The 14,312-nt window shown below is 44.4% G+C and overlaps 1 protein-coding gene across 3 annotated transcripts; it reads left to right on the top strand.

Annotated features, from left to right (window-relative positions):
- Positions 1-1,081: 1,081 nt before the first annotated feature.
- On the top strand, positions 1,082-13,700 carry strn4 (striatin, calmodulin binding protein 4). Of its 3 annotated transcripts, none has more exons than XM_084018660.1 (19): positions 1,082-1,575; positions 7,874-7,977; positions 8,121-8,197; positions 8,324-8,402; positions 8,561-8,746; positions 9,164-9,226; positions 9,610-9,787; positions 9,886-10,042; positions 10,576-10,671; positions 11,028-11,146; positions 11,241-11,416; positions 11,562-11,609; positions 11,689-11,810; positions 11,895-12,062; positions 12,152-12,292; positions 12,397-12,495; positions 12,589-12,675; positions 12,985-13,183; positions 13,411-13,700. In XM_084018660.1, exons 1-18 carry the CDS (start codon positions 1,243-1,245, stop codon positions 13,152-13,154), a joined length of 2,403 nt encoding a protein of 800 aa, XP_083874786.1. In that variant the 5' UTR covers positions 1,082-1,242; the 3' UTR covers positions 13,155-13,183; positions 13,411-13,700. The 3 variants fall into 3 exon arrangements, with proteins under 3 accessions (XP_083874786.1, XP_083874785.1, XP_083874787.1); XM_084018659.1 differs by having other exon boundaries at positions 12,985-13,173; XM_084018661.1 differs by lacking the exon at positions 9,164-9,226 and having other exon boundaries at positions 1,084-1,575; positions 12,985-13,173.
- Positions 13,701-14,312: the final 612 nt, after the last annotated feature.

The following is a 14,312-nucleotide window of genomic DNA, read 5'->3' on the forward strand; positions in this document are numbered from 1 at the left end:
AAAATCTAGATTTACTTCAGTTACACATCAAAATACTATTGCTGGGCGAAATGTATTTGTACACTATCATTTAATCTGTATCGTTTTAAAACAAAAGAAAAACTATACATTGTAGCCTACAATATTGATATTTTACAGCGATGGACATGTCTGCAACCTTTATTGATATGTGCAAAGAAAATTGTAAAAACACCCCAATATATTAAAAATATGTCATAAAATATCCAAGGCTGTACCTATAGGAAAAACAATGAAGTGGATGTGGCCAATAGTATTTGCTATCTTGGAATCTAAACGTCTTCACTTATTTTGGCGTGGATGCAAAGAGACTATGAAATCTTCAACCATCATCCACACAGCTAATTTTCTACCTTGCCCCTTAGCGGTATTCATAATTTATTATATCATTATTATGTAATAGATTGTGTACATACGTATATCTTTATTTCCATCTGGTTAACATGATCAAATCGACATTGCCATGTGTTTATAATATGTCCACAAAATACTTCTGGATAATAACATGTATTAATAATAAATTAAATCTAAGTTCAATTGATAATGGATCTGCAACATACCGGTAAATGCCATTTTTCATGCCCATACGTAGGTGCCTCTGGGGCGACAAAATGACGGCCTACCCGTCCAACTTCTCGTCCTGTGTCGGAGAAACTTCAAACCGGAAACAAAGTTGTGGATAATGTTGACTAACTTCTCTGTCCCGAAACATCGTTACTCACAAAATGGCAGGAAACGAATTCCCCTGGCGTCCTGTTCATTGTGTATTACTGCAAACACGGTCCTTTATTTGTCACCCACACTGGACGCTTCCAACAGCAAACCGGAAACAAATCCGGTGTATACAAAATAAGAGTAGCAAGTAACGTGTAGAGTGTTTTCAGTGATAGGCATTAAATAGCCATTCCACGTTACTTTAGCAAAAGTCTAAAAGTAAGGATGTATGTGAAATACGGCTCATTGGTGATTCAGTAGGCAAGGATGCTACAAATATGTTGCGCGATCACAGCCTTTTATCTTGAAGGTTTGAAAGCGGAAGTGTAGTATTTTGCTAACAGAATAGTAATTTTGCTCTGTGCGTGTGAGAAAAGGAAGAAAAGAGGGCAGTCTATAGCGGAGTACTGCTGGGTTGGAAGAAGGGTACGAGCTGCTTTTTTATTATTACTGTTTATACGCACTGCCCGTTTCCACCTCCTTATCCTGGCGAAAGGTTGAACGGTTAAAATGGAGGCGGATAGATCCGGCGGAGGACCAAACCCGAACTCCGGAGGCGGCAGCAGCAGCGGAGCGGGGCGCAACCCAAACGGGCCCAAAGCAGCACCGGGCCAGGCGACATCAGCTGCGGCGACCGGAGCGATGGCAGCAGCAGCAGCAGCGGCGGCGGCGGCGGCGGCAGCAGCAGCAGCCGGGGCCATGCCCGGATCCTCGCAGGCTCGGGAGCTACAGGACGGGGACTCGGGTATGACGCTTCCTGGGATCCTTCACTTCATCCAGTACGAGTGGGGACGCTTCCAGGCCGAGAAATACCGCTGGGAGGCAGAGAGAGACGAACTCAGGGTAATCTTTTTTATCATTTAGCCTGCGTTGGCAACGTTAACGCCGAATAAAGGCCAGGACAGATTGCAGGGGCTCTTGTGGTGTTGCTTTGTGTCAATACACATGCCCTACAATCAATCCTTTTCGGGTTGCCACAATGCTAACGGGCTAACATTACAGCCTATAGTGTTGACCAGGATGTATTATTACTAGACAGTACATGACAATGAAGGGACTATATGACCTCCAGCTGATGATCACCCAAAGCCAACCAGCCGCAGGCTTTATTAGTAAACCGTATTTTCCCGAATGCATTTGGCCATGTAATCAGTCACATCCCCATTCACAAATAAATACACCACGAAGTTAGATGGAAGGGGTCAGCCTAAAAAGCAAGCAAGTTAGCCAGCGAATGAAAAGGTAGGTAAACAGTGTTTAGGTGTGGCTACCATGCAATGTCTCCTTGATATGAAAGCAGGTGCACATCCCTTCACCAGACTCCTATTAGGATTGTTTTTTGACATGCGTATGAAAACATAGTTTATACGTTCACAATTATTGGGGTTTTATATTCTATGGGAAATTGTTGTTGAGGTTAAAAGGTGTTTGCAGCGTCACACAGCTGTGGGATTAATCAAAGTCACTTTATTTCATATTCAGTCCTTTGTGCATCAGTTGTGAAAGTGGTGTCCATACATAAACGTTTTTAGATCGTGATCATGGTCACATTATGGTCATGCGCACCAGCAACTCCTGACAGTGTATGAATAAGATCACACTTATGCTGCAAAATCTCCTCGTATGAAGTTACTTGAGGCATAATCGTAACAGATAGTAGTTTGTAGTAAAAGTGTCTGAATGATGAATGAGACAGCGGTGTGGTAGATGGACATTGTTGATTGGTTGCATTTGTCAGTTTCATTCATACTTTCTTGACTGTCTTAGATTATCATCAGTTAAGTACTATCATATCTATAACAAGGCCTAAACTTGTAAATACTCAGTGAATGTAAAAACAAAACTATGACCTGCCACTTCCAAATACACAGCTGTCTGCCTTTAGGTTAAATAAGTGAGATTGTGTCTTTAAATCTCATTCATTTGAGTCGCCGAAATTGCAAGAAAAATCTATATGAATATGTTAATGCCATAGAAATGCCCGTAAGCAAGGCAGAAGTCCCTTAATGGCCCCAGACGGCAGCAGACTGAGGTTTTACTATGCAGCATTCCTAGATGCATATGTGTAACTGATGCAGTGCATTGCTGGGCAAGCTTGTGCCTACTCATCAAATTGTTCCAGGATTAAGGCAGGTTAGGGAAACACACACATTCAAAGATGTTTTCACTCTGCGATTGGAATGAAGGGATGAACAGTTCATCTTTTCATTCCTAAACCCACACGCAGTCTTCCTCCTGTAACCAGTTTGCTCAGAATTAGTATAAACCATCTTCTGGAGACCATGAGCTTGACCAAATCACAGAAAACCATATAATTGCCTCTCTTCTGTCACATTTTTCACTTTGCCCCCGACTCAAACCTATGTAGTTATAAATAGGAGCCTTGATGAAATATGGATGAACAATAATAAACTGGTTGTGCTTGCTGCTTTTATACTCATGTTCGTGTGTGTGGGAAAGAGTGGGCATGAAAGGCAGAAGCAGGCTATCGCTATGTCCACCATGCCATTAGTGCTTGTTATGGAACTTTGTTTGCGTGTGCGTCTTGCTGCACATGGTCTGGTTTCACGGGTACAATTAGCACCACGTCCTGTGCTGAGAGAAAGAGAGGATCGCTGGCGTACCAGCCTGAAAAATTGACCTAGCTTACATTCTGTCGCCCACAGGCCACAGGCCTCTGGCTTTTGTTGCCAGCATGCTGGCATGGCTCTCAACATGCTAGTTAGCACACCCCCCCGGCAATGTCCCGGGTGTATGCAGCACCATACTGTACGTGTGTCCATAATCTGCTCACTTATGACTCTGCTTTAATGGATACAATATTTGAGATCAACGCTATCATCTAACGACTGTATGATTCTTTGTGCAACAGCATGATGTCTGTGTTTGGAGCATGGCATGTCTCTGTGAGACTGTAACATATGTGCTGTCTCTGAGGGTGTTTTCCACGTGAAAAGCCACCTGTGGTGTCGTGTCACCAGTGATATGCTAGGAATGACGACCCTCCCCTCTCTGGGCCAGGTGGGACGTCCCGGCGCGACCATGGGACAGCAGTCAAGGGGACAGGTGGTAGTGGCCTTGTCTCTCTCTGTCCTTCAGACACACAAGAAGCTTTTCCCAGTGTATTCTATCAGATTACACGACTACGGCGCTGTCTGAACAAGCTCATTTTTGTCTGATCCTCATTATAATTTAATGGACAAACAGACTGTGAAGCAGACATTGAACCAAGTCACTACTCATATTCTACTGGGAAAAGGGGCAGACCTCCACCTGTTCCTCTTTATATTATTCTCATTCCCAGCTATTTAAATTGTATTAACCATGTCGGTAGTAGAGTAGAATAGATTACTGGTGACCCAGATGACATCACTTCCTGTTGAGTGTGGCCCAGGGGGACCCTGAGTACTCAACTCTAATTAATACCTCAGGCATGACACATATATGACATCCATATGTTCTGCGTTATTACAGTGTGCGCTACTGTTCTTTACGGTCTTTTTTCCTGTAAGTAATTATGTCCTTCTTGTTGTATTTCCCAGCAAATTGTCATGGTTTACTCCCCCCCACCACTTGTTCAAACGCATTCATGACATGCAGTATTCTTGCTTCCCATTGCTTATGAAGTAACTATTAATCAAACTCGGGCAGCAAGACCAACTTTCTAGGAGGCCATTCTCTAGCTAAATACCACACGCACACAGTCGCCGCTATCTGACACGCTCCATCAACGCACACTGTCCCAGAAAAGTTCATTGCTCTACTTGTTGGCTCGTGGATTCTCTCATGGGGATGAAGGGATGAGAAGATGGAGGGTGGCCAGTGGAGGAGGAAAGCTGCCCTTGACCCTGTTCTGCAGCTAGTGGAGGGGGACTGACAGAAAAGGCTAAATGTGTCGGTCTCTCTCCGTGCTACAACAAACTCTGGAAAGGTCAGCAGCAGTTAGCCACACAGAAGAAAACCCACCCACAGGAAAGAGATCAGATGGCACGACAGGTTTGCTCACAGCAAGGTTCCTTTGTACTTTGTTAGTTTTGTTGGTTTACCAATGTAATACAATGGAAAATAACAGCAGTCTCAATGTGAGCAGGGACTGTATCAAATGACACCCAAAAGACAGACGGATGATTTTGTTACTCCTCAACGTGGGTTGTTTTTAAACATGGACCGGTATTTTACTTGAGTATAACTTCCTTCATAAATTCTGTGTTTGACCTGCTGCTCCATTTGGGCTCTTATTTAAAGTCTCTCGATAAGCCCACCTTTCTAATTGCTGCTGAAAGGACTGCCTTGTCTCACTTCTGTTGGCCCGGGTCCCACACACCAATATAAACAAGCATGTCCCTATCTGAACCAGACAAAGGGCAGAATAATAGAGACGCGTGAAAGCCAGAAACGATACAAATGTGTATTTAAATATTCCATTTTTCTTGTTAATGTGTTCACACAGCTTGATTGAAGCTTTTAGTTTCAGTTCCTTATTTTACCCACAATCCATTTAATTGAAAGCTGCATTTGTTCTGGTAAATGAATCTACACTAACATGATATTTAACCCACTGAACCCCACAACCCTACCAGCTGCAGAGAGGAATACTGTCAAACGGAACCAGGGCATAGTCAAATAATGAGTAGTTGAATAATAAGTGAAGAGTGACACGGCAACAAACCCTCTGTTTTGGCTACATTTGTATATCAGGAAAAGGCAGCTCTTGCAGTCTGTTCATTGTCATGTTGTTGGTGGTGTGTGTGGTGTGTGTGTGTGTGTATGGTGTGTGTGTATGGTGTGTGTGTATGGTGTGTGTGTATGGTGTGTGTGTGTGTGTATCCAAGCAGCCCTGGCTCTACCTCGGGTCAGCAAAGCAGTGTCGGGGATTTAAGGTTTTGTCCGCTGCAGGGAACCTGTCCTTCCAGGAACAAAGCAGTGTGAGACTGGTGCGTAGTGGTGTGATGGTAATCTGGGTGTGAGCAGGTTGCAGCTCGTCCGTGTGTCTGAGTAGGACTAAAATCCCGTGCCTTGCCCCGGAAGAAAGGAGTAGACGCATTCCTTTGAGATGAAAATTATGAAGCTCTTTGCTGATGTTGAATCGTTTGGTTGAAGGAGTCGCTGTCAGACTATTGGCCTTGTTTGCTTGAGCTGAGCGATCGAATCACTGTTCATGTCAGGGTGACATTACTGTGACTGTTGCTGTGGGTACAAGCCCTTTAGTTCAGTTCAGTAGAAATTAGGCCTAATGACAACACTTAACAAGATGAGTAGTGCTTTGTCATTATTGTGGATCCTAGGTCAAGGTTTCCCCTTAATAATGGAAGCCATGCGCTTTGAAAATATCATTTTAATGTCAGCTAAAATGTTAAATCTGTTCCCAAACATTAATAGTACTCAGTAGAATATACACGTTGTTTTTTATTTATTTATTTAAACCACCCACATTATGACAACTAGCAAAAGCAGCCTCTGCTCGGCTTGTGTTTTAGCATGTTTTAGCATTTCCCATCTGATTATGTCGGACAGCAGCTTCTGCTTGTGTGAAATGTGCAAATGCAGTATTGCATCTACCATTGCAAAACACAACAACTACACAATTCTGGGGTGCTGCTGGAAGTGTCGGCTGACTAGCTGTTGCAGCTAAAATGATATGTTATAGCTGTTTATACAAGGCTACACAGATGTTTGTGGTTCACTAGTTTTCCTGGCCTTTTCAACCTATGCTTTTATATTTATTTATTTTTATATATATATATATATATATATATATATATATATATATAAATTCATCAGTATTTCACAACCTTTGATCATATTTGCAGAGTTGACGTGCTAGCTTTGAAAATTATCTTCAAAATTCCCAGATAAGTATTTACAATTACATTGCATTAATCAGGATAACTCGGCAGCAGCAGCAGTCAGGTTTGCTCGGCAGATTATCTTGTGTTCCACTTGCCCTCTTAGCTGGTTACATGACTGTGCGCGTGCATGCGGCGTGCTCTTTCCCGGGTGATTGACTACCCTCTCAAGTAGACCGAGTGCCTGCCCCATGAGATAGTGTTTTTAGACTGTTCTAGTTTTACACAACTGCGTATGCGTGTGGGAGCAGACTCCGTGAACACAGACAGGGACGTACACCGGGAGAAATGGACTGTAAAACAACCGTCATTAACTCTCCAGTACTGCTTCGCACACAGAGAGAACAAGAGGGGGAGGTTGGAAATGCTATTTAACTATTGTGCCTACAATCACCTACATGCAAATCCTGAGAGGAGAAACTAGGCTAGACCTTTTTAATCTCCTCCTAACTGGGAACACTTGTTTTTGTTTTGTTTTTTTTGCCACCGGGGCTATTTTCTCCTCCAACCAATAGAGGGCAGAATGTTTGTTGCCTGGTGTGGACCACCAAGCTGCTGACTGTGAAGCATCATCTGGTGCAAATCACAGCATGCTTTAAACTTGTTATAAATATGTCTCGTCACTCTGGCAGCACTTTCACATCTTTGTCAAGTCTTGCCATGTGATGCCTTGCCCAAGGGAAGACCCTGACTAAAGATAGCCCTTGTCAAACTTGACAGTGCTGTCATGCTGCATTTTCTCATTATCACATCTTTTTTTTTCTTTAATTGTTGCCGTATTGCCAGATTGGGCAGTGAACGTGTCTTTCCTCAAGGTAAGCATTTTATCAGCTTAGTGAGGAAGGAAACGGATGGAAAATGAGAGGGGAAGCACACAAAGGAAGGATGTGTCTTAAAAGTGGGTATTTGAATTTGGCCGGTGTGTCTTGTTTTTCCTCTTCTGCAGATGCGCACTGAGGCCTTGGTTAGGAGAAGTTAAAAATAAGAGCCCTGTTCCACAACCCTCTACTTATTCCTCTGGGTTCTCAGAAGTCATGTTTGCTATGCTTGTCACACAGAACTTTTTCCTTCACGGCCTCTGCTTGTGATCGCTGTTGATATCGGATGCTTTTCTAGCTTTAACTGTGACGGTACATGCTGCAGTTACGGTGTCAACATAAATTGATTTTAATCATATATGCTGTGGTTAGTGTATGTGTGTGCCTTACCATCCTCTCTGTGTGTGTTTGTGTGTGTGTTTGTGTGTGTGTGTATGTGTGTGCGTGACTTACCATCCTGTGCGTGTGCTTTTTCAGGCTCAGGTGGCGTTCCTACAGGGCGAGAGGAAGGGGCAGGAAAATATGAAACAGGACCTGGTGAGGCGGATCAAAATGCTCGAGTATGCCCTCAAACAAGAGAGGTAAGACAAATGTCCGTCTGTCTTCATGTATTATCCACTCAGCCTGCTGTCCTAATGTTTTGCATGCTTTACTAATATATAGGAACTGTTTTCCTATATTTGCTTGTAATGCTGCCTTCAAGTGGTGTTTTGTGGGGTTGCAGGGCTAAGCACCAGAAGCTGAAGACAGGAAATGACCAGAGTCCTGGAGACAAGAAACCAGAGACCGAGGCAGACCAACGTATGTTTAACCAAGCCCTTATATACTTTGCTCTGAAAGTAAAGCAGCAATAACAACATTTCTGCTTTCCCTTATCCGGCTCGTGTTTTGCTATTGCAACATTATTGACCAATCTATTTTCTGTAGTTCCCAATGGGCCGGCTGAGTCGGACTCTGAGCCAGCCAATCAGATGTCCTGGAAGGAGGGACGTCAGCTACTACGCAAGTAAGGCCTGTCTTGTCAACGGCTCCTTTTTTTTTTATCTCTGTACCGTACTAATGTGTTCCATCAGTACTTTATCGTTGGTGTTAAACTTGGCATCGAGACTAGATGGATTGATTTATATGTGGGTGGGTTTATATTTATATGTGTGTTTTTTGCAGATATCTTGAGGAAGTGGGTTATTCAGACACCATCCTGGACATGCGGTCTAAGCGTGTGCGCTCGCTGCTCGGGCGAAGCAGCCCCGAGGCGAATGGGCCTCCACCCAGTGAAACCTGTCCTGAGCCTGAGCCCCGGGCAGGTGGAGAGTCGTTGTTGGTCAGACAAATAGAGGAACAAATAAAGAGGTGAGACTGTGGATGAGTCAGCTGTTGCTGCACTGATCAGAATAGTGAAGACACTTTATTTGCGTTTTTCCCACCTAAATGGTGGAGTTGTTGTCAAATATTGACACCATAGGCTTTCAGTTTTGTGCCACCTTTTATAGACATGGCCTTATTTACATTGACGTTGAAACATTATGGTGATTTGAAACAGTAGTGCACACACCACACTGTAGAGATTGGGTTTTCCATTTGAGATCATCTGACAACAAAGCAGAGTCTTTACCATGATCCTTGTTCGTGAGTGCATTACTGTTTTAAGCACTGCAATGTTAGCATGAGACAGTTCATCATTGTATCATAAGGCTGCGTTATGAGTAGCATTTGTCTTTAGCAGAAATGTGAAGACAGTGAAACAATAGCACATCCTAATCTCAAAAGCCAACAGAACAAGATGCAGAAAAGATGTCTAAAACGGAGGGCATCCTCCATCATGACAACATGGTAAGATTATGAAGAAATGGCAGAAGTCTATTAAGGTTGTGTACCTGTCATTGCACAGAAACATATGTACTGCTCAGGCAGGTACATGTTTTGCTATGTAAAGATGAAATATGTGAACAACAATCAAAATTGTAATGTTCAAGTAGGAAAGTTAAACAAATGTGCACCTATAGACCTCATAGTTGCACTCATAAAAGCTTTTTAAGATAATCAAAAATATTAATGCTGTGATGTAGACTGCTGTGGCCAAACTTTTTATAATATGGTATTATATAAGTATAATTGAGGTCATCTTGCCTCCCTGTGCAAGAAATTGTCCTAAATAATCTTTTTGTCCTTTTGTAACCCGTAATGGAGAGAGTAATTATGTGTGCGTTTTGTAGGAACGCGGGCAAAGAAAGCTCAAAGGAACGTTTGGGTGGCTCGGTGCTCGATAAGATCCCCTTCCTGCATGGCTGCGAGGATGATGATGAAGACGACAGTGACGAGGAGGATGACTTCCAAGGCATGACCACTGACTGCATCGATGGACCGCGCAAGAACAAGAAGTCTCGTGTAAAGGTATGCTGGGGAACACTGAATGACCAAAGACAAACTGCAAATTGACCCATGACCAATCACATGGTTAACCCGCTTCTCTGCTGTGGTCACATGTCCAGATGGGTTCGGAGCCCATGACCACAGACCTGGACCCGGAGGACGAGGAGGACGAAGACGACTCGGAAGACGCCCTCAGTGAATTTGACTTCCTGGGCTCGGGGGAGGATGGGGAGGGGGCGGGAGAGGCCCGGATCTCGGGGGACGGCCGGGATTTAGGTACGCTGTTGCCATAGCAACATCATCAGCACCAGCACTGCCAGACTCACTGCCACCAGTGTATCTGTCTTTTTTGCCCCCCCCCCCTCCCCTCCCTGCTCACCTTTTTATCTTTTACTTCTCATTGTGTCCTGGCATCTCTTCTTGTCAATAAAACCGACCTCTTTTCCCAACCACCTGTCTCTCTGTCCTGTTTCACGAGCTGTCAGGCTGTGACTCTTTAGAGTGGTGTAGCTGTCATCTCTGTCTCTAGACGTATATTCTGATGTGCAGGGTCATTTGAACGGTTATCACGCATGCTGCCTTCTCTTTTTCTATGCCCACATTTCATTCTTTGAGCCATATTTACACAATTTGCAAAACAAGAGCTTTAAAATGATTTGTTTGTTTTATATTTAAAGAATGAAGTCTATCTCTTTGCCTCTGTCTACAACCGTCTGTCACTCATCTGTCCGTCTGCTGGTCACTCCGTCCTTCCTCCGCCTCTCTGCATGACTGGATGTTTTGTGTCTCTCTCCTCTTGCCGGGTTCAGAGAACCACAGGAACAAGTTACAAGGCATGATGTCGGACTTCCCCCCTAAACCCACCCCGCCCCCCTCTGTATCGGGACAGGCTCGCTCCGGGGAAGGTAAGACCCCCTCCCCCCCCCCCAACATCTATGCCCCATCGAAAAGCATAGACTCTCCTCTGCTGTCCCAGCCGCATGATTGTAGCGTAGCTGTTGAACCACACATTCAGATGCTGTCTTGTCTCAGTTTTGTTGACTTTAAACGCTGCATAGGGGTAAACTTGTAAAACTGCTACTTCACCTATAAATATTTCCTCTTGTACACAGCGTGGGAGTAAGGAAACAAGATGAATGGACTCTTGCCAGGAAGATTTGAGATTAATTGCTATATTTTACATTCTCTTCATCTCAGCCTTTATTTCTAGGACCATGATGTCTTGTAGTAACGCTTGTGCTTTCCCTCCTCCAACCTGCAGGTGGCGCCCTGGGCTTCTCCTCTGACGTCTTCATTATGGATGCCGTTGGAGGAGGTGACATGAACCTGGGTGAACTGGCTGATCTTACTGTTGCCAATGACAACGATCTCTCCATGGATGTAATTAGACACTTTTTCTGGTTGATACACAGGATGTAATCCTACCCACACTCAGAATATGTGAATATTTACTTTTTTATTTGTGTCCTGTCAGATGCAGGACAACAGAGACGAGTTTAAGAAGACTTGGAACCCTCGTTTCACACTCCGCAGCCACTTTGATGCCATCCGCGCTCTGACCTTTCATCCCAGTCAAGCGGTGCTGCTCACGGCCTCTGAGGATGGCACACTAAAACTGTGGAACCTCAACAAGGCCATGCACTCTAAAAAGTAAGGGGGTGTGACATTTATATAGCACTTTTTATGCTTATAACTCACTCCAAACGCTTTAGGAAAGATAATGTACAAATGTAAAATCAGACAAGCAAACAACTAAAACTAAGAAGCAAATTTAAAAGGCTGCTTCCCTCCACAGGAATGCAGCGCTGGATGTTGAGCCCATCTACACATTTAGAGCACACAGGTGAGTTATAGACACAAATTCAGTCTCTGACATGTAGAGCTGCAGTGCAACGATGGACATCCTCCCTCTTTCCATCCAGTGGAGCTGTTCTGTCTCTGACCATGGGCGAGGATGGAGAATCCTGCTACAGTGGCGGTCTAGACGGAACTGTCAGATGTTGGAAGATGCCAGACCTAAATGTGGATCCTTATGATAACTATGGTCAGTGAGCCTCAACTGCAGAGTAAAGATACTCCAGTTTGGGAGTGTATTCCTTTTGTTTAACATGTGCGTCGGTCCATCCAGATCCCGGCATCGAGAGCAGTGTGCTAGCAGGCCACGAGGACAGCGTGTGGGGTCTGACCTACTCGGCAGTTCACCATCGTCTTGCTTCATGCTCAGCTGACGGCACCATCCGCATCTGGGACCCCCAGAACTCGGATCCCTGCCTGTCTGTCTTCAATAAGGAGAGAGGTAGACGTCTGTGCAGAGTGTGTAGATGTGCTTTTGAGTTTTTATTGCGTCCGGGCCTCACAACTTCATCTTCCCCCGTCTTCTCCTAGAGCACGGAACACCCACCTCAGTAGCCTTTGTGGCCACTGAGCCCAACCAGGCGGTGGTATCATTCGATGCCGGGGAGACGCTGCTCTACGACCTCAACACGGAGCAGAGCATCATCGCGCTAGAGACGCAGACCAAGGATGGTATGTCCTGGAGCCTACTTCTAAATTGCTTTGAGATAAAAGTAATGGTTGTGTGAGTAGAAAACAGATGAAATTCAAAGGGAGTGGTTTGCCTTCCTTTGCAGGCAGCGAGCTGATCAACCGTGTGGTCAGTCACCCATCTGAGCCCGTCTCCATCACTGCACACGAGAACCGCACCATCCGCTTCCTAGACAACAAGACAGGTATCTGCAGCAGGTCTTATATTTGCACTGGCCATCTGTTGATTCATTTTTCCTCCAAGAATCTAAATAACATCGTTTTGCGTGTTCCTACAGGTAAAGTTGTCCACTCAATGGTGGCTCACCTGGATGCGGTCACCTGTCTCACTACAGACCCTAAAGGCACTTACCTCATCTCTGGCAGTGAGTACCACTCAGCTATACTGTGTCCATATTTAGCTCATCATCTTCTAATCAGGCTTCCTCTCTAGGATAAAGACAGTCTTATTCCCATTCCTCTGCACACTCACACACCTGCAGTAAAAGGTTAATTAAATTGTAATAATGCATCCATTCAGACAACAAAAATATAATAACATTACAATGCCTCAGGGAAGGTAAGTCTAGCTTGTAAGACAATATAAAGGGTTCCTTTACATTGCACGCCACAGTGATATTTGCCCATCCTAACATTGTTGCCCTTTGTTTCCGCATGCTCTCTGCCCTCTGCAGGCCACGACTGCTCAGTGCGCCTGTGGATGCTGGACAACAGGACGTGCGTGCAGGAGATCACGGCTCACAGGAAGAAGCATGACGAGGCCATCCATGATGTGGCCTTCCATTCTTCACAGCCCTTCATCGCCAGCGCCGGCGCAGATGCACTTGCCAAGATCTTTGTCTGACAGCGCTGTCGTCATGCTGGTGAGGCGGGGTGGGTTTTTTTTCCTTCAGATATTTGACAGGAAACACGTATTAAAAACTGGGGATGTAGAGTTTGATAGGAGGCAGTGTGGGCTTTAAAGACATCTATTGAGTTGCATTTTAGGAATTGTAGATCTAGGAACTTAAAGTACGGATATCTTCCTCTGTTGCGTCTCTTTTAAAATCTGTTTTTAAATTACTATGGGGCCTAATGTCTTTTTGCTCTGTCATTTTTAGAGTCCTAAAAACTATTGGGCCAAAAGAGACTGAAGACTACAGTGGACACATTTCACCTGCTTACACACACACACACACACAGACACACACACAGACACACACACAGACACACACACAGACACACACACACACACACACACACACACACACACACAGACACACACACACACTCACTCTTGTCCTGCACCCCACTGGCTGGGTCATCGCCACAGGACGTCACCTCCTCTCAATCCCTCACTGTTCTCTGATGCCTCAGTGACTTCTTGTAATACTAATCAGTCTGCTTTTTTTATAAAATCCCAGCTGCTCCGTTTTCGAATAATCATGTTTGGAGTAACACTTTTCTACACTACAATATTCTGTTCTACTTTTCTTTTCATACTAGCAACATTTATTACAAACCACTGTGTGTGTGTGCGCTTGAACTGCTGACACAATACTCACATTTTGCAGAGAAACCACCAAGGAAACGCTTGCACAGCACACACGATGCACTGATGCACCACTGCATTTTATCTGTGATTTTCTTTTTTCACACAAATATGCTTGTGGCTGTGTAGGCATGACTGATAAATGATCTTTCCCAGTGTCGGCAGAAGACACCCGACCAACATCCTCGTTGGGAATCGATGTATTACATTCCAAAGAGTCCAGGTAGAGTGTGTGTGTGTTTGAGTGTGTGTGTGTGTGTAGACCGTTGCTAACCAGTGTTGAACAAATAGCTTTAATTTCAACTTTATGGCCAAGTCTCATTGTGTGGAAGAGTATTAGAGTGTCCCCATGATTCTGCCTCCATATGTTTGTGTGCGTGAGATTAAAATGTCTCTCTGCTGTACAAGACAAATTAACATATCTCCACAATCATGACCCATTCCTACAGACATACAGTTTGAACTCTCACA

This window comes from Eutrigla gurnardus (genome assembly GCF_963514095.1).
Source record: "Eutrigla gurnardus genome assembly, chromosome: 10".
Classification (NCBI taxonomy): Eukaryota; Metazoa; Chordata; class Actinopteri; order Perciformes; family Triglidae; genus Eutrigla; species Eutrigla gurnardus.

Excerpts from the sequence above, each read along its gene's own strand:
- strn4 (XM_084018660.1), top strand. The coding sequence starts at position 1,243 with ATGGAGGCGGATAGATCCGGCGGAGGACCAAACCCGAACTCCGGAGGC. Across the intron at positions 9,788-9,885 it reads ACAAGAAGTCTCGTGTAAAG|ATGGGTTCGGAGCCCATGAC; the intron begins GTATGCTGGGGA and ends TCACATGTCCAG. Across the intron at positions 11,417-11,561 it reads AAGGCCATGCACTCTAAAAA|GAATGCAGCGCTGGATGTTG; the intron begins GTAAGGGGGTGT and ends TTCCCTCCACAG.